This window comes from Ranitomeya variabilis, chromosome 6, assembly GCF_051348905.1.
Source record: "Ranitomeya variabilis isolate aRanVar5 chromosome 6, aRanVar5.hap1, whole genome shotgun sequence".
In the NCBI taxonomy this organism is placed as follows: domain Eukaryota; kingdom Metazoa; phylum Chordata; class Amphibia; order Anura; family Dendrobatidae; genus Ranitomeya; species Ranitomeya variabilis.
Window position 1 is genome coordinate 302,805,892 of NC_135237.1, and position 27,415 is coordinate 302,833,306.

Sequence of the window (27,415 nt, forward strand, 5' to 3'; positions counted from 1 at the left end):
CGGGACCTTCCTAGTGATCCGATCAGAGATGCTATAGGACCTGAGCATTTGACCCCCGACCTCCAATGAGAGGTCGTCAGTAGAAGAAAAGCAGGTCTTAGTCCCTGGAACGTCTGCTCGCCGCTGATCAATGCTGGTTACAAAGGCTGAGCTTGGAAAGGCAGTTGAAACCAAATGCACAGTATCTGCTTGAGACAGACGCTGGGATCAACGTCTCTGCTGAGCAGGCTCCACTGCAGCTGGAGGAGAATGGGAGACCGCAGCGGACATGATTTGAGATTCCCCCTGTGCAGCGGCGGGAACTCGACACCTAACATTACCCCCCTCTTTGGGCCTCGGTACAACCCAAAGGCAGCAATGAGCTGTGGAGCCCGAATGTGCTCAATAGGATTCCCAGGACCTGTCCTCTGGGCCATAACCCTTCCAATCCACCAGATAGAATGGGTTTTAGGAGGGACACATGAAAAGTTCGGTGATACCGAGGCATGGAGGAAGAGCAAACCAGTAGACCACAGTATTAACTTGTTCCTGGACCTTGAAGGGACCTATGCAGCAAGGGCAAACTTAGTGGACTCAACTCACAGCCTGATGTTATGGGCGGAGAGCCTACCACAAAGTCCATCCTGACCATGGACATGAGACATGGGGTAAAGTAGCCCAGCAGGCCATTGCTGAGGAGACCGATTCTTGGCACAGGAGACACACACTCAAATATAGTCTCTGACATCAAGGGCCATATGCAACCACTAGTACGTCTTCACCAGGAGCTCAGATGTCCTCTTGGTCCCAAAATGTCCACCCATACTGGACGAGTGAGCCCAAGAGAGAACCTCTGGTTGCAAATTACGTGGAAAAAAAGTCTTGCACGGACTCTAAGGAGACCAGGCCCAGAGTTCTCAGGTGAAGGTCTTAGAGAAAAAGAAGCAAGGATGCTTCCCACCTTGAGCATCCTTTTGGAATATGACTGCTCCAGCACTGATGGATGAGGCATCCACTTCCATTGTAAAAGGTTTAACTACATCGGAGCGATGTAGAGTGGGAGCGCTAGCGAAGTGGGACTTGATAGAGAGGAAGGCCTTGGAGACCTCCTCCGACCCCAATTTGGGATTTGCTCCCTTCTTGGTGAGGGCTACCAAGGGAGCTACCAAAATTGAGAAGTGGGGAATTAACTGGCAATAATAGTTAATGAACCCCATAAAGCGCTGCATCACTTTGAGAGAATGGGGTTCCTGCCAGTCCATCACTGCCTGCAGCTTGGCAGGATCCATAGCCAATCCCTGGGCGGATATGTCCAGGAAAGGCAAGGACTCCTGCTCAAACACACACTTCTCTAATTTTGCATAGAGGGAGTTTGCCCATAGGAGGTCGAAGACTTTGAAAACATCTCTCCGATGGGAGATGAGAATATCATCCAGATAGACTATGACTGAGGTGGTGAGCATATCCTGGAAGATGTCATTCACAACATCTTGGAAAATGGCAGCAGCATTAAAGAGCCTGAATGGCATCACCAGGTATTCATAGTACTCGTCCCTGGTGTTGAATGCCGTCTTCCATTTGTCCCCCTCACGGATGTGAATTGGGTTGTAAGCACCCCATAGATCAAGCTTAATAAATAGTGTCGCTCCCAGCAACCTATCGAAGACCTCAGATATCAGAGGTAGAGGTATTTGCTCTTAACTGTGATGGCGTTAAAACCCCTGTAATCTATGCATGGACGTAGTTCTCCGTTCTTCTTCTGCATGAAGAAGAACCCCACCCCTGCAGGTGACACTGACTTCCTAATGAATCCTCTTGCCAGATTCTCCTAGATGTATTGGATCATTGTCTCCATCTCCGTGAGAGATAGGGGATAGACTCGACCCAAGGGGAGGCTCTGCACCAGGCATGAGGTCAATAGGACAGTCATAGGGGTGGTTTGGAGGAAGGGTTTCTGCAGCCATCTCATCTTGGAGAACACATCTGCATAGGGCCAATAGTGCTTGGGGAGAGAGGAAAAATCTGAGGGTACTTCAGTAGTAGCAACCCGAACACACTCCCTCAGACATCTACCCTTTCAAGATTCACTTATCCCAGAATTCTCCCTGAGTACCACTCTATATGAGAAGAGTTGTAGCATAGCCATGGTATCCCTAGCAGGACCTAATCAATTCCCTCGGGAATGACTAACAGGGAGATAATCTCCTGATTAGATGGAGACATGGATAAAGTAAATGGGATGGTCTAGTGTTTTATCTGTGAGGGTAGTGTCGATCCATTTATTTTAGACTATTAGTGTAGACTATTGTATATCCCACACTGTATAGTAAAGTAATTCTAAATAATTAAATAAGAAATGCAGATAAAGTGGGTTTTTTACTTTAAAAAATGTGTTGGAGACATTATTTTGTGTATACTTAATATTATATATAGGCATGACAGGCTTTTATTCTGCACTCCATAAAATGGCTGCTGGGGGGAGATCATGTGACCATATTAGTCATTCAGTCTCCTCCAATGGACAAATAGCTTTGAGTTGAGGTGTTTCTCAGTTTGGTTAGGCTGATGGACTGATCTGGCCACATGCTCCTCCATTAGTAGTCATTTATGCACTGGAAAGCTAAGCAGTCTGTTAGTGATGTTGCATTAACAAGTACAGGAGAACAAACTGTAATACTTACTGGACATAATTGTAATTGTACACCAAATCATGTCCCCAACACACCAATGAAAATAGACAATAATGTGGCCAGCTTCACTAACTGATGTGCAGCCAGTTACAGACAATGTTACACAAGTCATAGAGCAGGGGGAATTGAGCAGATTTATACTTAGTTTTGTGAGAAATTATTCATTATAACTAGGGTTGAGCGAAACGGGTTGGCCATTTTCAGAAGTCGCCGACTTTTGGCAAAGTCGGGTTTCATGAAACCCGACCCGACCCCTGTGTGGGGTCGGCCATGAGGTCGGCGATCTTCTGAATCTGGTATCGGAATTCCGATACCGAGTTCCGATATGTTTGCGATATCGGGAATCGGTATCGGAATCCATATTAATGTGTAAAATAAAGAATCAAAATAAAAAACATTGATATACTCACCCTCGGACGCACCCTGGTACTAACCGGCAGGCTTCCTTCCTAAGAATGAGCGCGTGAATGACCTGCGGTGACGTTGCGGCTTGTGATTGGTCGCGAGCGGTCACATGGACAAGCCGCGACGTCATCTAAGGTCCTTCACACGCTCATTCTTAGGAAGGAAGGCTGCCGGAAAGAAGAAGGGCGCGTCCGAGGGTGAGTATATACCTAATAGGAATATACTCACCCTCGGACGTGCCCTGCTTCTTTCCGGCAGCCTTCCTTCCTAAGAATGAGCGCATGAAGGACCTTAGATGACGTCGCGGCTTGTCCATGTGACCGCTCGCGACCAATCACAAGCCGCGACGTCACCGCAGGTCATTCACACGCTCATTCTTAGGAAGGAAGCCTGCCGGTTAGTACCAGGGCGCGTCCGAGGGTGAGTATATCAATATTTTTTATTTTGATTCTTTATTTTACACATTAATATGGATCCCAGGGCCTGAAGGAGAGTTTCCTCTCCTTCAGACCCTGGGAACCATAGTATCCCATTGCATTGCATTGGGTTTCGTGTTTCGGCCGACCCCGACTTTTTTATAGGATCGGCCGATTTCACTCGACCTGACTTTTGAGAAAGTCGGGTTTCGTGAAACCCGACCCGATACTATAAAAATAAAAGTCGCTCAACCCTAATTATAACCTGTTTTTCCCTAATTTCAACCTTTGCTCTTTTGTGGATTTTTTTGTCCAATGGGTGGATCTACAATTGCCATATGTAAATTTCTTTGAATGCACAATTATACATAGAAAATTGACATTCACTAATAGGACCACTAACTGGAACACAAATCCCAGACAGAGCAGAGAATACATTTTAAAACACAAGTTATATTGAATCTTTACTCACAAAACTATATATTTCTTTGATCAGCCCCCCTCCTCTCTGTGACATGCTGCCTGCAGTTTAGAATGCATTTCATAGTGACAGTTTCCCTTTTAGTTATTCTTAATCTTTTTACACTGAAATTACTTTATAAAATGATGATGGTAGACAGTTTGTTCAATTTCACAAGCTCCCTTTAAAAGGGTGATTTTAATACACATATTTAAAGAAATATAATTTATTCAAACTGAGGAATAAAGTATGCAGTTAGATAAGGCAAATGTAATGTTTTAACAATTTTTTAAAATATCTCCAAGAGAAATTATGAACTTTTCAGCTCATCTGGCCCTAAGAAATAGAATCTAAACTGGAAAATTGTAAATATCAATGAAAGCTCACGTACTGTATGTGGATTTATCAGAAAAAGTATGGATTATATCAAATTTTGTTCTAAGTTTGTGGACTAAAGTAAGCTAGATAGCTAATAGTATAATCTTAAAGTAATTTTCTGTCAATTTATTTTAAATAATAGTATATATGAAAATAAGAAACTCTAATATATCTTACCAGAGAAATCTGATTCTTCCTCCTATTGAAATGAATATTAATTTTTAAAATTCTCAGTTCTCGGGTAAAATTTGTATTCAGTGATGACAGATTTTTACATTACTGAGATAAAAGTTGGTTACGGGGGTAAAGCGGAGCTGGAGAAAGAAGCTCTTGCTCTTGCTCCTCCCTCCTCTCCATCTGCATAGAATCTTATCAGTAGCAATTGCCATCCTTTATTTCAGTAAAGGTAAATCTGTCTATATTGAATACAGACATTACCAGTAAACTGAAAATTTATAAAATGAATAATCAGTCCAGTAGGAGAAAGAAACTGATTTCTCTTATAATACATATCACAAAATTATTTAATTCTTATTTTGAAGTGTATTTTTGATTTACGAAATAATAATAAAAATGATGGTTAGTCTTTAACATTCAATTACATTGTAAGATTATCATGGATTAATAAACTTGCAGTCTAAACAGGCTAATGATAACCCAACAAACAAGCAAAATGCTCATTCGTTGGCTGAAATTATCTTTTGTGCTGCACAAAAGATCCTTGTTTTCTGCAGTGCATTGTCCTGTGTAAAGACTCATGATGAAGAGAACAATGGCTGTGTACTACAGATCCGTCAGTGCAAGTTTGAAAAGCAGTCTGCCTATGTAAATAGGCTGCGAAATGGTCGTTGATCGGTAACTCGTCAGAATTGACTGGTGCAATTGAACCTCAAGACTACAGTCCAAATGTAAGTTTAATTTATCTTTCAGCATTGAAACAATTTGGTGCATTTCTAGAGTGTCTAGTCTAAGCTTGCACTGTCTAAAATTTAGAGAGCTACAAAATAGTGAACTGGTATATCTATATGTACTATTCTTGCCAAAAATACATCAATTTAATTCCTTTTCACAGACCTTGGTTAAAATTCATTTATTACAAATTTGAGCAAATGCTTTGTCATTTAAGAACACAACGAGCCACAAATATTCAGGATGCAAGCTGAGAGACAAATATGTTTCTTACCAACATCAGACATTTCAGGGACACTGGCAGTATAAATGTGTTCTAGAAAAGTGGGCTCATTATCATTAATGTCATGTATCTTTATGACAAACTCAGACTCTGGTTCCACAGGTCTCCCTGTCCTTCTATTTATTGCTTGGGCACGCAAGGTGTAAAAGGCTTTTTCTTCTCTGTCAATTCGTCGCGTGGCATGAATGTCACCTGTTCTCTCATCAATGACAAAAAGTGTTCCAGCTCCATCTCCTGAGAGGATGTATTTCAGACTCCCATCTCCTTTATCTTGATCTGAATGGAGCTACAAAAGAAAAAAAAATAAAATGAATACTTGTGTACATGGGTAAGAACACTTGCTATGACATACAGTACAGATCCTAGATAACAATTTATCATTGCTGCCATGATAATATATTAGATGTTGGAAACTATTTACATGGTATCACATTTGGAGAAATCTAGAACAATTTACTCTTAATTCACAAGTTTAAGAATTAATATTTACATGGCATTACAAGATATAAGTTTTTTCTTCTCTTGCAAAATGAACAAACACATCTTCCGTTTAACAATGGTGAAATGATATAGGTTTTGATAAAATGGTGTTTATGTTATTAGTTGGGATTCATATTGTCTTCAGATGTAATATCCTGTCTTTTGTACGACATGATTAAAACAGCATGTCTACGGGTATATGCACATGCAGCAGACTTGTTTCGGAAATGTCAGTGACTGTACAGTGTATATGAATGGAACTTCCAGACATCCATGTGCTTGCTGTAAAAAAGACTGTATAATAAATACAAAGAGACTATATTCAAGACAGTCTGGTAAATCATGTCTAGCTAGCTTTCAAGCATAAACCAAAGAAACCTGCTTTATAAGAATTTTGCCAGTCCTACTGGATAAATGCTTGCTGACCATACTCTGTTTTAAAATACCATAACAAAATTAAAAGTTTGAAACTAATTTACTTTATCTTCAATATTTATTATATGCAGAGACTTCACACAATAAAGTTCATAATGATATGCACAGGCACTATCAATCTATATATATGTATATACATATACAGTATATGTAAACATATAAACATATATATCTTCGCAAAAATAAATCAACAGAAAGGAAAAAAATAAAGCTGCATTATCTCACAGATTTGAAAAATAAGAGTTCCTTATTCAGTTACACTTTGCCAACATAATATCAAAATATACATTGCTATGAAAAAGTTTTAGACAATAGTTGGAAAATGCTTAAAGCTCCACTTCGGCAGGGTTTTTTTTTTCACCACTAGAGTGGTGCTTTAAACATAAGCCATCTGCCCCAATCATATACTCACCCTCTGTCTTCACCATTTTTTCTGCACAGCCCCCCAATCCCACTGCACCATCTTGTGAGAGCAACTTCTGACTGTCCAGAAGTCAGAAGCTCTGTCACAAGCTCTCAATGTATATCTATGAGACCCAGAATGAGACTCTCATAGATTTGTAAGTCGCCTCCGTGCAGCTCGCTCCATGCCACATTAGAGCAGCTGGCAGGTCATAAAGTGCAAGAAAGGGACCGGAGTCACAAAGCAAAAAAGATATAAATGCTGGAAGGTGAGTATCAGACCGGGGGCAGGAGACTTGGATTTTAAGCACCACTCCAGCAGTGAAATTAAAAAAAAATCCCTTGTGTGGTGATTTAAAAGTAAAAGTGTTTTTAAATATTGCTGAAATAGCTTTACCAATTAAGTAAATGAAAAGTGAGTGAACAAAAATGAAAATTAAATGAACTCAATATTTAGTCCGATCACCCTTTGTCTTTAAAGGATCATCAAGCATTATTTTTTAAATTACATTTGCTCACAGTTTTGGAAATATCTTGGCATGGAAGTTGTTCCAAACACTTTGGAGAACTAACTACAAATCTACCATGGATGTAAGCTAACAAAAATACTTTTTGTCTCTACATATAATCCCACATACACTCAATAATGTTGAGATCAGGGTTCTGTGGGGTCCATAAAATAATTTCCAGGACTTCTGAATATTAGGCAAAATGCAGTTTCCGATTTTTATAATAGCAATAGATCTGTTAAAAATGCTTGATACAGATAGTAACCTCTATGTGATCCAATTTTTGTGCATGCATTGACTTATATTGTTCAAGAGAGAGTCTGACATGAAAAATGGATAAAAGTAGCGCGTGATATGATTTTTTGTAAATGCAAACCACTGGTTCGTGTGTAAAACTGTTCATGTGAAAAACCACATTAGCATGCATTGGTCCTTTTTCTGTCTATGTTGTATATGGACAGCACAAGGACATTCAATACTCTTGCCTGAAGTATCCCTAAGTAGAAAATATCAAGAAATCTGAGAAATACTGTATGTACATATAATAAAGTGTATCTAAAGCGTACAGTTTCTTATTAAACCCTTAAATTATTTTTATTTAAGAATGAGAGTACTACTCATACTCATGATGTGTAAAAGGGGGTTTTCTGTAAAACCATTTTCATCCTTTATAAACAATATTGTAATTATAATTAATTTTCAAACATTCAACATTAATATTTTTTGTTAATAAAAAAATAGCCTAAAACAACAATAGATTGAACATTCCATTACTGAAAAAAATGCAAAAATAACATTAACCGTATATAGAGCACATTAAATTGCAATCTCAAAATGCATACTAAAAAGCTTCAATGCAATCATAATAAATGAATTAGAAAAATACATTGCAAATATATATTAGCTAAAACAAACACTATACTTTGTGACATATGCAGCAGGTTCTATTTTTATTTGGCATGGTATTTGTGTTTCACAGTTCACAGCATTCTCCAAGGTTTTATTTAGTTTAGCTTTTGTTTTTTTTAGAAATTTCTCAAGATCAGTGACTAAAACAAGTAAATTACAAAGTAACAGGCTTCTCATTAAAGGATGACCTAGAAACATTAGTGTAATTAACTTTAAGGTAAACTCAAACTAATTAGCACAAACAATTTTAGACATCCTTTTAAAGTTTATAAATAAAGTTGTACATATTCTCTCAATTGGTTGTCCTGGATTCCCTAACATGATAACTTCTAAACATAAAATATGATATAAAAATATAAATATATTACTAATCAACTGATTTTTTTGGCATACTTTTAATGTAATACAGTGGGGAAAAAGTATTTAGTCAGTGACCAATTGTTCAAGTTTTCCCACTTAAAAAGATGAGAGAGGCCTGTAATTCACATCATAGGTAGACCACAACTATGAGAGTCAAAATGAGAAAACAAATCCAGAAAATTACCTTGTCTGATTTGGCAAGATTTATTTTGCAAATTATGATGGAAAATAAGTATTTAGTCATTAACAAAAGTTAATCTCAATATTTTGTTATATATCCTTTGTTGGCAATGACAGTGATCAAATATTTTCTGTAAGTCTTCACAAGGTTGGCACACACTGTTGGTGGTATGTTTGCCCATTCCTCCATGCAGCTTTCCTCTAGAGCAGTGATGTTTTGGGCCTGTCACTGAGCAACATGGACTTTCAACTCCCTCAAAAGTTTTTCTATGGGTTTGAGATCTGGAGACTGGCTAAGTCACGCCAGGACCTTCATAAGCTTCTTACAAAGCCAGTCCTTCATTGCCCTGGTGATGTGCTTGGGATCATTATCATGCTGAAAGACCCATACACATTTCACCTTCAATGCCCTTGCTAATGGATGGAGGTTTGCACTCCAAATCTCATCAATCATGGCACGATTCATTCTTTAATGTACACAGATTAATCGTCCTGGTCCCTTTGAAGAGAAACAACCCCAAAGCATGTTGTTGCCACCCCATGCTTCACAGCAGGTATGGTGTTCTTTGGATGCAACTCAGCATTCTGTCTCCTAAAAACACAATGAGCTTTGTTTCTACCAAACAGTTCTACTTTGGTTTCATCAGACCATATGACATTTTCCCAATTCTGTTCTGGATAATTCAAATGCTCTCTAGCAAACTTCAGATGGGCCTGGACATGTACTGGCTTAAGCAGGGTGACACCTCTGGCACTGCAGAATCTGAGTCTCTGGTGGCGCAGTTATGGTGGTGGTCAAAGCTCTATGCATGTCATTCACTAGGTGTCATGTCGGACGGTGTTCAGACCAGGTCGTCCGACAGACAGCGGTAATTCCGCTTTTGACCACTATTTGCTCATTGGCGTCTGCTAGATTTTATCTAGCTGTTCCGGGGTTAATTTACCTAATCCTCGGATTGGAAGCTGGGCCATTCCCATGGCCTTTAAATAGTTCTCCTGTTATAGCTTCTGTCTTGTGCGTTGTTATCTCGGTCTGGAGTGGAGAGCAGGTTGTTGGAGATTCGTTGCTGGTGGTGTATTTTCCTCTGTCTTATTTACTCCTTCCTATATTTGTATTTATTTTGCCCTGCACATTTATAGTGTATTCCTGAGTGACTGCAGCATGGTGTATATTTTCCTTTATCCTTGTCTGTGCTAACTGTGGGTATTGGTATATTACCTCTTCACTGGGTGGAGGGCGGAGGTATCAGCCTAGGGTTAATACAGGAGTCAGGTTGAGGTTCGAGGCCTGGACATGCACACCACCAGTGTAAACTCCAGGTAGAGGGTCAGTCAGGATTTCCCTAGTCTGAGGGAAACTGCAGGGGCCTGGGTTTTTAGCTCTCGCTCACCTAGTCTCCCCGTGACACTAGGTGCCCCGGTGTGGGTCTGGGATTTTTGCTCACCGTTCTTGTGATCATTTTGACCCCATGGGGTCAGATCTTGCATGGAGCCCCAGATCAAGGGAGATTAACAGTGGTCTAGTATGTCTTCCATTTTCATATTATTGCTTCCACAGCTGATTTCATCACACCAAGCTGGTTGCCTTTTGAAGATTCAGTCTTCCCAGCCTGGTGCAGGGCTACAATTGTGTTTCTGGTGTCCTTTGACAACTCTTTGGTCTTCGCCATAGTGGAGTTTGTAGTGTGACTGTTTGAGGTTGCAGACTGGTGTCTTTTATACTGATAACAAGTTCAAACAGGTGCCCATTACTGCAGATAATGAGTGGAGGACAGAGGAGCCTCTTAAAGAAGAAGTTACTGGTCTGTGAGAGCCAGAAATCTTGCTTTTTTTAGGTGACCAGATACATATTTTCACCATATTTTGCAAAATAAATCTTGCAAAATCAGACAAGGTGATTTTCTGGATTTGTTTTCTCATTTTGACTCTCATAGTTGTGGTCTACCTATGATGTCAATTACAGGCCTCTCTCATCTTTTTAACCCTGCTGTGGAACCCTGGGGGCATATAGACCCCAGTTCTGAATAAATGTAAATATTTCTAAAACTGGTCAATCTCAGACATTGACCTTCTATGTATTTTCAAGTAACATATTTCTATGTTGATGATATTTTGAATTTGTTTTTCAATTTTGTTTCAAGTTATTTTCAATTTTCTGTGTTTGGGACTCTCCTGATCCAATAATACCTTTATTGTCTGACATTTTTTAATATTTTCTTTTTATTCACAGGTTTTGTAATATAATTGTAAATAAACAATGGCTAGTCACTTCCAAGTGACACCAGCAGTGTTACAGGACAGTGCAAACAGTGCTATGTTAGTCCACGATCGAAGGACAAAAAGACAAGATTTGTTTGCAATGACTGCAAGAAGTTCATTTGTGAAGAACGTGGCACTATGACATGCAATGAATGCAAGGGCTAAATTTATTGACAGATCATTCGTTGTCATTATGTTTTTACTAAAATCCACACAGTTGCAGTTATTGTGCATTTTTTTAATTGAATGTAAATACTTTTAGTTATTAGCAAAGCATTTTGGTATAACTTTCAGTTTGTGTTTGATGATGACAAATAAATCACTTCAAAGTTAAGTTTGATTTCATAACTGTGTTCTGAAATGATGACAGAATAAAACTTGATTATTCGGAACAGCCAGCATGTTCATTTTAATGAAATATGACAATTTTGAGCCTGGGGTCATACAGACCCCATGGTACCAAAGCAGTGATTTTTTTTCATGGTTCCATTGGATAAGTAGGAGAACTTGCACAATTGGTCGGTGACTAAATACTTTTTTCCCCACTGCAAGTAATAGATACGAAAGAGAAAAATTCATCCTGCATATGTAAAATATTTTATGCCGTGTGGAATAACCAATGGCCAAAACTATTATTATCAATATAGTAACCAAATAAATCTTTATATTGATATACAGTACTAGTGATATATTTTTCCCTTATTTTTTCCCTTTTTATTTTCTGATTGTAGATGTTTTTTTATGTCAGCAGAATTGCTGCTTTGCTCTTTGAACAGCATTCCAGGGCTTTTCTTTATAACTGTGACATGGACATGGGCAACTAGTAACAAGGGAATTTGTTACCTATATTTAAACAAATCTCTACATTGATATACTATTTTCCTCCATTTTTTCTATTTTTATTTTCTGATTGTAGATTTTTTTGCTGCTGTTTTTCACTTTGAACAGCAGTCCATGGATTTTCTTTACTACTTTGAAACTGACATGGACAAATAGAGTCTGGAAATGGCTAACTGATGCTCTCTTTTTCACAGATAAATCATTTTAGCTCCAAATTTTACATTTTCATAAGGTAACAGGAGAAATTGCTCCATGCAATTTGTTGTTCAATTTCTCGTGATCACGCCGATATCCAACATGTGGAGAAAAACAACTGTTTGGGCGCATGGCAGGGCTTGGAAGAGAAAGAGCGCCATTTGACTTTTTGAATGCAAAATTTTCTGGAATAATTAGCAGATGCCATGTCGCTTTTGAGTAGCCCCTGATGTGCCTAAACAGTGGAAACCCCCAACAAGTGACATCATTATGGAAACTAGAACACTTTAGGGAACTATCTATATGTACATTGAGCACCTTGAACCCCCAAGTGCTTCACAGAAGTTTATAACAAAAATCTTTTTTAGCTACAAATTATGTATTATAACAAGGGTAACAGGAGAAAATGGACCCCAAAATTTGTTTCTCTTGAGTTCACTGATACCCCATATATGGTCAAAAATTACTTTTGAGGCACAGTGCATAGCTCATAAGGAAAGTAGTGCTATATTACAGTGGAGATTTTGCTACAGTTGTTTGAGGGTGCCATGTTACATTGGCAGAGCCCCTGAGGTGCCAGAACAGCGGAAGCCCCCAATAAGTGACCCCATTTTACACCCTAAACCTCTCAATAAATTCATCTAGGGGTGCATTGCTTATATTGCAACCACAGACTTTTATACCAATGTGCAATGATGAAAAAATAATTTACATTTTTAACACCAAGATTGTGTGTTAACCCCAAGTTTTACATTTTTGTACTGAGAAATGGCTAAAAATGACACCAAAATTTGTCCCACAATTCCTGCTGAATGTAGAAATACCTCATATGTGGTCGTACAGTACTACTTAGTGATACGGAGAGACACTGGAGGGACAGAGCGCTATTTGCCTCCTGGACTAGTTTGCAGATTTCATATAAAGAGCCCCTATGTGCTAGAAAAGCAGAATCCCCTACAAATAACCCCATTTTGGAAATTATAACCCTTTTAGGAATTTATCTACAGATGTAGTGATGATTTTGACTCCATGGGTGTTTTCCAGAAATATGCAGTAGTGGATGTTGCTGAGTGAATACTGTGGTTTAGGCACACTGAGGCTCAGAAGGGAGGAGGGGCATTTGGATTTGGGAGTGGGGAATTTGCTGAATTTATTTTGGGAACGAGGAGCCATTTAACTTTTTCAGAGCCTGTGTGCTACCAGTAATGTGGAAGCCCACTACAATTCCGTTAACAGATAACAGACCTGAGTGAGGCTTACTTTTTTGTGGACTGATTTGAAGCTTTTAATGGGAACATTTTACATAACATGTATGATCACATTTATCCTGTGCTCCACTCAAAGCACTTACATTTGGGTTTCCATCTAAATCTCCGATAGACATGATAGTCCCAGAAGGCTGCAATTATAAAAGGTTTGTATGGCCGCACGGCCATGCGCTAGTATGAACTAAAATTGTGTGTGTGTGGATTAGGGTTGAGCGAAACGGATCGAACAAATTCAAAAATCGCCGACTTTCGGCAAAGTCGGGTTTCATGAAACCCGACCCAATCCTAGTGTTGGATCTTACATGAGGTCGCCGATCTGCGCACAAAAGTCGTGTTTCATATGACGCATTCAGCACCATTTTTCAGCCAATGAAGGAGGACGCAGAGTGTGGGCAGCGTGATGACATAGGTCTCAGTCCCCACCATCTTATAGAAGGGCATGACAGTGATTGGCTTGCTTTCTGCAGCGTCACAGGGGCTATAAAGGGGCGTGCGCGCCGACCGCCTTTTTACTTCTGCCGATCTTAGCATAGGGAGCGGTTGCTGCAGCTTCGTCAGAATAAGGGCTATAGTTAGAGAGGGAAGATTAACCCCCAAACCACTTGTGCTGTAGCGATTTCCACTGTCCAACACCACCTTTTTTTGCAGGGAGCGTGGAGGCTATATTTTTGTGCATCAGCTCTGTAGCTTATTAGGCTGCCTTATAAGACTCCCTGATAGCTGCATTGCTGTTTGCACGCTGCTGTGCAAACCAACTGCTTTTTTTAAAAGCAAAAATCCTGTTGCTCCTTTCTGCACAGTTATCTTGTTTACTTGTCCACACTTTTGTGTGCAGCAGTCCTTTTTAATGCTGCCATACTTGTCCTGAGATCATTGTAGGGAGACTGAAATTGTACTACAGTCCTTGTATTTTTTCATATATCTTCCAGCCACTTTCTGTCACTTACATTGTGTTGTTTTATACACTGGGCCTGAGTTTTGGTTCAGTCTCCAAAAAAAGTGAGATTCAAATTCTCACAAAGTGGATATACTTCAGTCCTGTTAGTTTGTTGTATGTCAGCCAGCCACTGCGTTGTTATAAACACTGGGCCTGAGTTTTGGTTCAGTCTCCCCCCCAAAAAAGTGAGTATTGTTGCAAGGCCAAAGCAGTCAGGGAATCACAGGGTTATTGGTAGGAAACACTTTATGTAGGTCAACATCAAGAATACCATCACCAACGCTTTCTAAATCCGTCATGTCCACCACCACCACCACCGCTAGTTCCACCATATGCAGCTCTCCAGTCCAGCTCACCCTACAAGAGACTCTCGTTAGGAAAAGAAAGTACTCATCCTCTCATCCACGTACACAGGGTTTGAACGCCCACATTGCTATACTAATCTCGTTAGAGATGATACCCTACCGGTTGGTTGAAAGCAAAGCTTTCAAAGACCTGATAGCCTACGCAGTACCATGCTATGGCCTACCCAGTCGGCACTTCTTTGTGAGAAAAGCTATCCCAGCCCTCCACCAGCATGTCAAAGATCGCATTGTCCATGCACTGAGACAATCAGTCAGTGGAAAGGTGCACCTCACAACAGATGCATGAACCAGTAGGCATGGCCAGGGACATTACGAGTCCATCAAGGCGCACTGGGTTAATGTGGTGGATGCAGGGTCCACAGGGGACAGCCATAGTGGGACAGTTCTGCCTAGCCCACGGTCTAGGAAACAGTTGGCTGTAGGCGTTTGCCACCCCTCCTCCTCCTCACAAGAGCTGTAGAGGGCAACATGGCAGAGGTGTTAGAGGTGCACAAATCCAAAGTGGCGTTGGACAGAGGGGTTTTATGACCAGGTTTTGGAGTGATTTCACAATGACTGCTGACACGACAGGTACTGCTGCATTGATTCAAAGTGACAGGAGACTGCATTTGTCCAGTATGGTTACGAACTACTTTTCCTCCCTTATCGATGTTCTCCCTCTCAGGTCATTCCCCTTTGATTACTGGGCATCTAAAATAGACACCTGGCCTGAATTGGCAGAATATGCATTACAGTAGCTCGCTTGCCCTGCTGCTAGTGTGCTATCAGAAAGAGTCTTCAGTGCTGTTGGTTCAATACTGACCGAAAAAAGGACAAGTCTGGCTACCCAAAATGTTGATGATCTAACCTTCATTAAAATGAACCAATCATGGATATCAAATTATTTTGCTCCACCTTCCCCTGCTGACACGTAGCTTGTCTGAAAAATGTCTTGCTATTGGCCTCCTCTTACTGACTTCTCCAATTCCTCCATTTGCAGCTGCTGAATGTCCACCATAGGCCATTTTTATACCTCCCTAAATGGGCTGACTCCCCCCACAGGGCCATGGTCACCACTTGGCACAAGCACCCGTGCGAGTGCCGTTTGCCTGGACATTTTGGTGGGCCCACTCTTGGGCGATGGCACTGGCACAGGGTCCCTCATAGTACAATGAAGTGTCTCTGACGATGGTGGTGCACAACCAACGTCAGACACACCATCGTAATATGAGGGGCCCTGTGCTAGTACCGCCGCCCACGAGAGAGTGTTCCCCCCAGCTCGAACAGTGCTCTACCACTTGCAATACTTACCTCTCCCTGCTCCATCACTGTGTAGTCTGTGCTGTTAAATCCCTCAATGGCACTGCCAATACAAATTTGTTGAAATGATAGATGATAGTTAAAATATACAGGGGCCCTGGCCTCCATTTAGACCACTTAATACTTTGCGCCTACTACCACTGTCTGCTACTCAGCAGAGGAGCCCACCCCTGTACCTAGCTATGCCACCTGTTTATTTATGAACAATTTTTTAGCAGACATTTAGCCCACTTTATTATTTGGGCCTACTAACTGTGTCTGCCACTCATTACAGTTTTCCTCCGCGGAACAAAGCAATGCCGCCTGTTTAGTCCTGTTACCACATTTGAACTGCATTTAGCCTACTTTATTATTTGGGCCTACTAACTGTGTCTGCCACTCATTACAGTTTTCCTCCACTGAACAAAGCAATGGCACCTGTTTAATCATGTTACCACATTTGAACTGCATTTAGCCTACTTTATTATTTGGGCCTACTAACTGTGTCTGCCACTCATTACAGTTTTCCTCCACTGAACAAAGCAATGCCGCCTGTTTAGTCCTGTTACCAATTTTGAACTGTATTTAGCCTACTTTATTATTTGGGCCTATATCTGTGTTTCTTCCTCATCCTGCCCATTGCCCAGCCACTGCTAGATGAGTCTGCTGGTACATTGACCCAGACTACTACATTCCTCTTGCACTCTACACAGCCAGAATCTGACCCTGCTGAAAGTCAGGTTCCCCTTCCTGCATACTATACCACCCTACACGGGGACAAAGAGGAAGGTGCAGATGAAAGTACAGGTTCCTTCATCAGGTGGGGGTGGCATACTCGTTGGCGACGTCACTGGCACAGGGCCCCTCATAGTATGCAAAAGTGTCTCTGCCAGTGGGAGGCGCCACCCGCTGTCAAACACACCGCCGTACTATGAGGGGCCCTGTGCCAGTGCCAATGAGTGCCCCCCCTGCATGCTCAGGATCACAGCACTTGCAAAGTTGGAATACTTACCTCTCCCTGCTCCACCACCGTGACATATTCTTCATTTCCTGGGCCCATGAAAATCTTGAGCCAGCCCTACCCCCCACATCTTTAGCGAAATGACCCCCAGTTTTCAATGCCTATTATTATAAAGTAAATTAAGATTGACAAGCTTAAGTAATAAGAATTGATGTTTTTGGCATTAAAATGGGCACTGTAGGTTTTTTCCTGTCCTCCACTCACTGCCGACTGATTCCCCATTGACTTGCATTGAGTTGTGTGTTTCAGTCGGCCCCCAACTTTTCTAGGCGCGAGAATACTGCATCAAATAGCAGCATCCGACAGTGCGGCGCTGTGTGCAATAAGTGCGCTTTCCAGGCCCTAGTTAGGGTGGTTAATGGCATCTGTCAGAGCAGCGCTGCACACACCTAGTGCTCTAAATCTATTAGTTTAGTTTTCTCCATGGCAGTTGCGGCGCCAAGAGCTAGTGGGTCTAGTGAGACTCTAAGCCTGTGTCCTTGGGGCAGAGTCCTGTGGCTAATACTAGCGTTCATTCAGCGGTATTGCGGCCCTGTGAAGCAACAGGGTTCACCTCCTTACATACCGGGTGAAGTTAACCCTTGTGTGTTCACATTATGCTGCCATATAGTCCCCCATTACCGAGCAGCGTTCCGCTAGCACTAACGAATTGAGAGCTTATTTTTTGCATGCCAAGATGACGTTTTAAATGATACCATTTTGGTGTGGATACGATCTTTTGATCGCCTGCTATTGCATTTTAATTCAATGTTGTGGCGACAAAAGAAACTTAAATCTGGTGTTGTGACTTTTTTTTTCACTACATTGTTTACCAATCGGATTAATTATTTTTATGTCTTGATAGATTGGGCAATTCTGAATGCTGCTTCACAAATATGTATATTTTTTTAATTGTTTTATTTTGAAAGAGGTGAATGGGGATGATACTTTTTTAATTTTTATATTTTTAAAAACTTTTTTTTACTTTTCACTTGCTTCAATAGTCTCCATGGGAGACTGGAATCTGTGATAATACAATCACCTCTGCTACATACAGGTGATGATCAAATTGCCTGTGGGTAGCAGAAATTCTCACTTACCCTGAGCGCCGAGCACTAGGCAGCATTCAAAGAAATCCAGCAATGACAACCACAGGGGTCTGATGCAGACCCTGGGTTGTCATGCCAACTCATTGGCAACTCATGGTCATGTGACAAGGGCAGAGGCGTATATAGGGGAAGCAGCCGGGGCCCCGGGTGCAGCCAACCGGGGGGCATGGTAGGGCCGCCTAATGCAGTTGTCCACAGGGTGTCCCCCAGTGGCTGTGTGTTGGTACATTTGAAGTGTGGATGGGGGTGTTTAATGTGTGTGAGGAGATTTGGAGTGGGGATGGGGGTGTTTAATGTGTAAGGGAAGATTTGGAGTGGGGATTAGGGTGTTTAATTTGTAGGGGGAGATTTAAGGACACAAAATGAAAAGCAAAGGGGGAGTTGCATGGCATTTATGAGGAAACAGTATGGGAGGGGTGTATGAGGAAACAGTATGGGTAAATAGGGGGCATGTACGAGGAAACAGAATGGGTATTGAGAGGCATGTTTGAGGAAACAGCATGGGGATGGTGCAAACACAGTAAAATGAACACAGACAGTATAGGGAGCAAGCGGGGGAATGTATGCGGACACAGTATGAGCAGTGATGGGAAGAATGTGTGTGGACAGAGTATGGGGAGTGAGAGTGATGAGTTGTGTGCAGACACAGTATGTGGAGTTGGGGGTATATTTGTGCATGCAGTATAGACAGTGAGAGGGTAAATATATGAGGAGACAGTATGGTGAACAGGGAGGATGTGAGAGAGGACAGTATGAGGAGGGAGGGGACTAATGTGAGTAGACAGTATGGGGGAGAAAAGTGATTAGGCACAGAGTAGAGACTGAGTAGTGGGGGTGTAGCAGAGGGGGACATTGTAAGGGTATAGCCAGGAGAGAAAAGTATACCAGGGAGTGGGTGTGTGATGAGAGGGTACAGTATAAGAACTGGGCCCTATAGGGGGGACACAGAGTGAGAGGACAGTGTGAAGAGGGGGGCCAGTATGGAAAGGAGTTGTCAGTGTGAAAGGTATTTACCATAAGAAGGACAGTGTGGGGATCATATTCTGTGCAGATAATGTAGTGAGAGGCAATTTTTTATTAAGGGACTCAGCATAGGGCAGATATTTTTATTCAGGAGTATTATAATGATACTTTTATCTTTAACCCCTTTACCCCCAAGGGTGGTTTGCACGTTAATGACCGGGCCAGTTTTTACAATTCTGACCACTGTCCCTTTATGAGTTTATAACTCTGGAATGCTTCAACGGATCTTGGCAATTCTGACAATATTTTCTCGTGACATATTGTACTTCATGATACTGGTAAAATTTCTTTGATATAACTTGCGTTTATTTGTGAAAAAAATGGAAATTTGGCGAACATTTTGAAAATTTTGCAATTTTCCAAATTTGAATTTTTATGCCCTTAAATAACAGAGATATGTCATACAAAATACTTAATAGGTAACATTTCCCACATGTCTACTTTACATCAGCACAATTTAGGAACCAAAATTTTTTTTGGTTAGGGAGTTATAAGGGTTAAAAGTTGACCAGCAATTTCTCATTTTTACAACACCATTTTTTTTAGCGACCACATCTCATTTGAAGTCATTTTGAGGGGTCTATATGATAGAAAATACCCAAGTGTGACACCATTCTAAAAACTGCACCCCTCAAGGTACTCAAAACCACATTCAAGAAATTTATTAACCCTTCAGGTGTTTCACAGGAATTTTTGGAATGTTTAAATAAAAATTAACATTTAAATTTTTTTTACACAAAATTTATTTCAGCTCCAATTTGTTTTATTTTACCAAGGATATCAGGAGAAAATGGACTCCAAACATTGTTGTACAATTTGTCCTGAGTATGCTGATACTCCATATGTGGGGGTAAACCACTGTTTGGGCGCACCGCGGAGCTCGGAAGGGAAGGAGCGCCATTTGACTTTTCAATGCAAAATTGACTGGAATTGAGATGGGACACCATGTTGCGTTTGGAGAGCCCCTGATGTGCCTAAACATTGAAACCCCCCACAAGTGACACCATTTTGGAATGTAGACCCCTTAAGGAACTTATCTAGATGTGTGGTGAGCACTTTGACCCAACAAGTGCTTCACAGAAGTTTATAATGCACAGCCGTAAAAATAAAAAATCATATTTTTTCACAAAAATTATCTTTTTGCCCCCAATTTTTTATTTTCCCAAGGGTAAGAGAAGAAATTAGACCACAAAAGTTGTTGAGCAATTTGTCCTGAGTACGCCGATACCCCATATGTTGGGGTAAACGACTGTTTGGGCGCATGGCAGAGCTCGGAAGGGAAGGAGCACCATTTTACTTTTCAATGCAAAATTGACTGGAATTGAGATGGAACGCCATGTGGCGTTTGGAGAGCCCCTGATGTACCTGAACATTGAAACCCCCCACAAGTGACACCATTTTGGAAAGTAGACCATCTAAGGAACTTATCTAGATGTGTTTTGAGAGCTTTGATCCCTAAAGTGTTTCACTACAGGTTATAACGCAGAGCCGTGAAAATAAAAATTCTTTTTTTTTTTTTACAAAAATGATTTTTTAGCCCCCCGTTTTGTATTTTCACAAGGGTAACAGGATAAATTGGACCCCAAAAGTTGTTGTCCAATTTGTCTTGAGTATGCTAATACCCCATATGTGGGGGAAACCACTGTTTGGGCGCATGGCAGAGCTCGGAAGGGAAGGAGCGCCATTTGGAATGCAGACTTAGATGGATTGGTCTGCAGGCGTCATGTTGCATTTGCAGAGCCCCTGATGTACCCAAACAGTAGAAACCCCCAAAAGTGACCCCATATTGGAAACTAGACCTCCAAAGGAACTTATCTAGATGTGTTGTGAGAACTTTGAACCCCCAGGTGTTTCTCTACAGTTTACAACGCAGAGCCGTGAAAATAAGAAATCCTTGTTTTCCCACAAAAATGATTTTTAGCCCCCCAAATTAATATTTTCCCAAGGGTATCAAGAGAACTTGGACCCCCAATGTTGTTGTCCAATTTGTCCTGAGTACGCTGATACCCCATATGTGGGGGGGGAACCACTGTTTGGGTGCATGGCAGAGCTCGGGAGGGAAGGAGTGCCATTTGGAATGCAGACTTAGATGGATTGGTTTGCAGGCGTCACGTTGCATTTGCAGAGCCCCTGATGTATCTAAACAGTAGAAACCCCCCACAAATGACCCCATATTGGAAACTAGACCTCCCAAAGAACTTATCTAGATGTGTTGTGGGGTCGTTACGGACGCCGCAATACTAAATATGTGTACTTTTATTGTTTTATTTTTTTTTATTTAGATAAAGAAATGTATTTATGGGAATAATATATATTTTTTCTTTCTTTATTTAGGAAATTTTTTTCATTATTTTTTTTTCACATGTGGAAATTTTGTTTTCACTTTTTTCTTTGTCCCAGGGGGGGACATCACAGATCGGTGATCTGACAGTTTGCACAGCACTTTGTCAGATCACCGATCTGACTTACAGCACTGCAGGCTTACCAGCGTCTGCTCTGAGCCGGCACCCTGTAAGCCACCTCCCTCCCTGCAGGACCCGGATGCCGCGGCCATCTTGGATCCGGGCACCTGCAGCAAGGAGGAGGTAAGAGACCCTCGCAGCAACGCGATCACATCGTGTTGCTCCGGGGGTCTCAGGGAAGCCCGCAGGGAGCCCTCTCCCTGCATGATGCTTCCCTGTACCACCGGCACACCGCAATCTTGTTTGATTGCGGTGTGCTGGGGGTTAATGTTCCTGGGGTGGTCCGTGACCGCTCCTGGCACATAGTGCCGGATGTCAGCTGTGATAATCAGCTGACACCCGGCCACGATCGGCCGCGCTGGACGTACTATCCCGTCGGTGGTCATATGGGCCCACCCCACCTCGATGGGATAGTACGTCCAATGTCAGAAAGGGGTTAACGGTGTCGTGTGGGATGTGCTGCAGAAGATAGGAGAAGATGGAAGTCTGCAGAGATGGCTGTGGATGAGAAAACTCATTATGAGGTCTGGATAAGATGAAGAAAAGAAGCATAATGACTCCAGAGACGATGTCATCAATTAGATGCCTGGAAGTAAATGTTATTTGTGATACTGACTAATTCTCATATATCTCTTTATGTTAGGAGCATTAAAGGGGTTGTCCAGGCTTGTGATGAGTTTGCAGTCATTCTATGTGACTGCAGGCTTCTGAATTCTCACAGTGCGCACACTGTCCGGATTCTCTTGTCTGCAATTTACATAAATGTGGTCACATGCTAACTAGACATGTGTGGCCTCACTCAATGAAAATTAACTGAGCGAGGGTGGGCACATCTAGCAGAAATGTGGCCAGAAGTATACAAATCACATGCTTGTTCTTACATGTCTGTCCACCTGCAAGGGAAAATCCTAAAAGTGTGCAGTGCATTCGATGTGAGAATTCAGAAGACTGCAATGTAAGGATTCAGCTCTGCAAGTTTCAGTAGTCAACACATGGACACTTCACTCCTATGCAATTTTTATACTTTCTGGTTCTGTGACAATGAGCTTCTCTTCCTGCTTCTCTCAGTTTTTAATTGAACATTGAAAGCATTACCGAGAGCAGCTCTTCAGTGCATGACTAATTGTGCAATTCGCATATGTGCTTGGGGAGGCACCAAACTGAATTCTTGCCTCGTGTGCCAGAAACCCTAGATACATCTCTGGACACGGGCGCTCATGGGCGGGATTACTGACGCACTACTGGCGCAATCACATTGAATGCCCCTATCAGAAATTGACAACAGCATTTAACATGTTAACACGTGCAGAAGGATCTCAACTCCACCCGCGGCTGTTAGGACCACATGTCAGCTGTTTCAAACAGCTGACTTGTGCTAGGAAAGATGTGGACTCCTAAGATGTGTGCGCCTAAGCCCACATCAAAGGGAGAGACACGACATGTGCCGTACATGTACGGCGCATGTCATGAAGGGGTTAAAAATAATGTCAAGGGATTTAGAATGGGATGTCATAAAAGCTACCATAGGCAAAATGTATAGTCATCTTATTACTTTTCTCAATGTAGTGTATGTTTCAGCAAATACATTTTGCAATGCTTTATAAAAACTAACAGTATAATATGTTGATGTTCTTTTTGATCCAAAATAATAAAATAAAACAATTTATTGAAGTCTACTACAGAAAGAAATTATCTTAGGAAAGTGTTTATCATTATATACATAATAATTTATAACTTTTTGTTTACTGCTCCAAAAATAAGAATAATGTTAGTTCATCAGTTGTCTGTACTCCAAAACTATGCCAATGAAACTAACAGTCGTTCCACAAGCAAATAAGCCATAACAAAAAAATATCAAAGGTAACTAAATAAAGTGCTTAGAATGTGCAGCACAGAAAGGAAAAGAGCACAAAAAGTCCCATATAAAATCCAAGTAATAATGTATTCAAAGAATACAAGTAGACTCTACAAAGTAACCACAAAAGAATCAAATAGACAAAGTGAAATAGCTAACATCACAGGTATAAAACCCAGAAACTGCGTATATCAAAGTGGAAGGGAGGACACAAAATACCAATCCCACAGACAATGTATAATATGCTATCATATTGGGTAAAAAGTGTCACTGGTAGGAAATATCAAGGTGCTCAGAACAATAAATTAGAGCAGCTTCTAAAAGAGTATATCCATAAATATGAAGTCAAAGTATAAGATGCTGCTATAAGAAAACTGAAAAGCACTAAGACAATCAAACCAGTCACATTGTAACCCAGCACAAAATTAGGTATGTATCACTTTAAGATACATTCACATTACTAGGGGTGTGCAATGATATCCTTACCCATTGTCTCCACTGCGGTCACCTGAGTAGTGCAGCCCCCTTTTTGATCCAAAAAAATAAAATAAAACAATTTATTGAAGTCTACTATTGAAAAAAATCATCCTAAGAAAGTGTTTATCATTATATACATTATAATTTATAACTTTTTGTTTACTACTTCAAAAATAAGAATAATGTTAGTTCATCAGTTGTCTGTACTCCAAAACTATGCCAATGAAACTAACAGTCGTTCCACAAGCAAATAGGCCATAACAAAAAAATATCAAAGGTAACTAAATAGAATGTGGTAACATTTTTTTTTTTTTAAGAGTATTCATTGTGCAAAAGCAAACATATAAAAACAAAAACTTATGCGTTCCATACTATAAAAAAAGCACAGAATAAAGTAAACATTTAACCCCTTAAGGAGCTGGTGTATTTCCATTTTTGTGTTTCCATTTTTTTTTCTCACCTTCGTCCCACAGCCATAACTTTTTTATTTTTCCATTATTATGGTCATGTCTGTGCTTGTTTTTTAGAGATCAGAGTTCATGTGCCGGAAAGGGTGCTGACTCATTGCCGGAGCCCGCATCAAACAGAGGGAGGCCTCCAATGACACTGCCCGTCATTGGACATTAAAGGGTTAAAGAGTTAATTTAAAAACTCAGAAAACAAAAAAGAAGTAAAAACGATATTCAATCCATATCTATTTCAAAATGGTTATTATGGTTTTTATGTAAGTGGAATCCTAAACCCTAGTGGGTGTCAGCTGTATATTAGAGGTGACACACTCCTCCCTCTATCACATTGAATGCTACCATTTTGAGTTGTTATTCTTCTAGATATCGCTGTCTCTCTTTCTCTTCACTGTTACCCTTGAAAGATTGTGGGGTGCCAATGTTTTCTATGGCACCCTAAGGCAAAATAATGTTAAAGAGTCCTATTAGGCCCTGCCAGAAGCAGGATCTATTTTGGAATACCAGGCTCTGACATGACATTTTGGGCACTGCATACGTTAAGGCCACTAATTGTTTTAGACTTGTTGTGCAGGCATTAAACAAACAATGAACACGTAAAATGTTCTGATAACTTCTTTGATTTCTGTTTTGGGGCTCCAATAAATTTAGAATAAAAGGCAATAACAACATTTTATGAACCTCTAAAATAGTATCAATAAAAACAACAAATCATAATATAAAAAGCCAAACACCCATGCGGTTCTGTCAGCAGAAAGCTGAAAGGGTATAGCTCTTGAAATAAGGAGGTGCAAAATTATTTTTTAAACAGTTTTAGTGTGCAGAATTAATAATCATAATATATATATATATATATATATATATATATATATAAACCTAATATACACTAAGCATACTAGTCTGAAGAAAAAAGTTGTCCACAGCGAACAGTCTAAAAAACATATTGAGCAGCTGTTAATTTGTTTACTCTGACTAATAAATAACCATGTTCTAGGTTTATATTTATTCTGTGCTCTACGCTGATTACTTACTTCAGGATTTCCACCTAAATGTGATTCAAATGACACTTGTTCAGCAGCCATTCACCATAATAAGGCTGAGGAATTAACATTGAGCACCACCTGGCCTCTTTTCAAATTGATTTCCGTCTTTTTAGATGTACACAAAGCATGATATTGGTTTTAAGCACATCTATAAAGACAAGCCACTGCCAGAACACAAGTCAGTGGGAGTCCAAAGTGAGTCTAATTTACTAATTGTAGTGAAATGCTCCAGTGTTCTGTTTGAATCCTATTTGGGAGATTTAGAGAGAATACACAATATAAATGCTCAAGGTAAGGTACAGGCTATATGTAAATCTAGGCTTAAAATTGATAAAAAATAATTAAATGTACCACAAAATGATTTGTAAAGTAAACCTCATCCCACTCAAGACAAATCACTGATTGCCATTCTATATCAATGGACAAAAATTGTGTTTCCATGTTATTTGTAGCTCATAGGCACTGGAAAAGTGACAAGGTACCCAAAAACCATTATTAAAAAAATCCACATTCTGAAAGCCAAATGGTTTCCTTTCAATTCTGAGCCATGCATTGTACTAAAGCTGGAGTTAACAAACACAGTTTTTTTTATTAACTAGCCAATGCTATAAACTACTGTAAAAAGATGTGGGATTCTAAGATGGGCGTTGTTTGTAAAAGTGGTCACCATCTTTGGGGGAGGTTCTGCTTTTCTGGAGCCTCATGGGTTCTGAAAATTCAATCTGATCTCAACAATCTTTTCCAGACAAATTTGTGCTCCAAAATTCTAATAGTGCTCCATCTTATCCAAGACCTACTATGTGCTCAGAAATTATTTTTTGAGTACATCTGTGACATAATATTGGGAGAAATTGCATGAAACATTGTGCTATCCATTTTGTCCTATCTCTTGTAAAAAATGACAAATTTGGGCTAAAACAAGATTTTAGTTAAAAAATATATTTTTTTCATTCAACTCATTCTATGTCAACTAATGAAGAGTTGAAAAAATATTGATTTAACATAAAAACTTGTTTTCAACATGTCATTTTCTGATGATGGCTTCCCTCTAAAGATTTTCTATGATTTAACAAAATCTACCCTAGAGTAAAGGATGATATACAGTACAACGAATAAAAAAACATGACATTCCACCTTCCTACTAGCATCAGAAATGTTGTTTTCCTCTCATCCATAAATTACCTCACTCACAAAGATTATTTGATGAAAAAATATAAATTCCATGCTATAAATTTTAGCTTCTAAGGTATCATAAATCATAGATCTGTACATATCTGAAATATGGCAACTGTAGATTGCTGTGGGTCCATACGGTTCCAGGTGTGTACCTCAAAATTTATATGGAGAAATAGAAAATATTTTATAAACCTATCCATCAGGAATCTCTTTATGAAAAACATTTTGGAATGTCTTGTTACAGAGCTATTCTCTCTAGAAACCAATAATATTGAGGAAATCTTCATAAAGACACCGAGCCCCCATTCATGATATTCAAAAACTATATGAAATGAAGCTCAGTGGATGGTTAGTGACACTATAAAGTACATTGCCTCAATACGTAAATATACATTATGCAAGTTACACTATAAATCTGAGATCAGAAACCACTATTTCTTTAGCTGGTGCTAGACTACAACTTGCAACATGCCCTGACATCTCACAGCACTTGCAATTTTACAGCAGCTGGATAAATTAAAGAAAAAAGATGTATTACCATGTTAGCCAGTTGAAAAAGTGTGATTGTTCTCAGCATGAAAAACAAAATAATAATCTTGTAGATATGATGCATTTTAATTACTAACAAAAATAAAATAAATGATCTCACAAAAAACAGCTTTCAAGTCTACACAAGTTTCTTCAATAAGAGTGGCATAACATAGTTAGCAAGGCCGAAAAAAGACATTTGTCCATCCAGTTCAGCCTATATTCCATCAGAATAAATCTCCAGATCTACGTCCTTCTAAAGAACCTAATAACTGTAAGATATAATGTTGTTACACTTCAGGAATACATCCACGCCGCTCTTGAACCCCTCGACTGAGTTT

At 40.2% G+C, this 27,415-nt stretch overlaps 1 protein-coding gene across 3 annotated transcripts in view; it reads right to left on the minus strand.

Moving 5' to 3' along the window:
* LOC143782354 (cadherin-10-like) overlaps window positions 1-27,415 on the minus strand; it is a 1,064,733-nt gene that overhangs the window by 392,452 nt on the left and 644,866 nt on the right. For 2 of the 3 annotated variants that reach the window (XM_077269713.1, XM_077269715.1), the window contains one exon: window positions 5,512-5,806. In XM_077269713.1, coding sequence (XP_077125828.1) covers window positions 5,512-5,806 — 295 coding nt within the window. The remainder of the gene's footprint in view (window positions 1-5,511; window positions 5,807-27,415) is intronic. The other variant, XM_077269716.1, reaches the window with a different exon arrangement.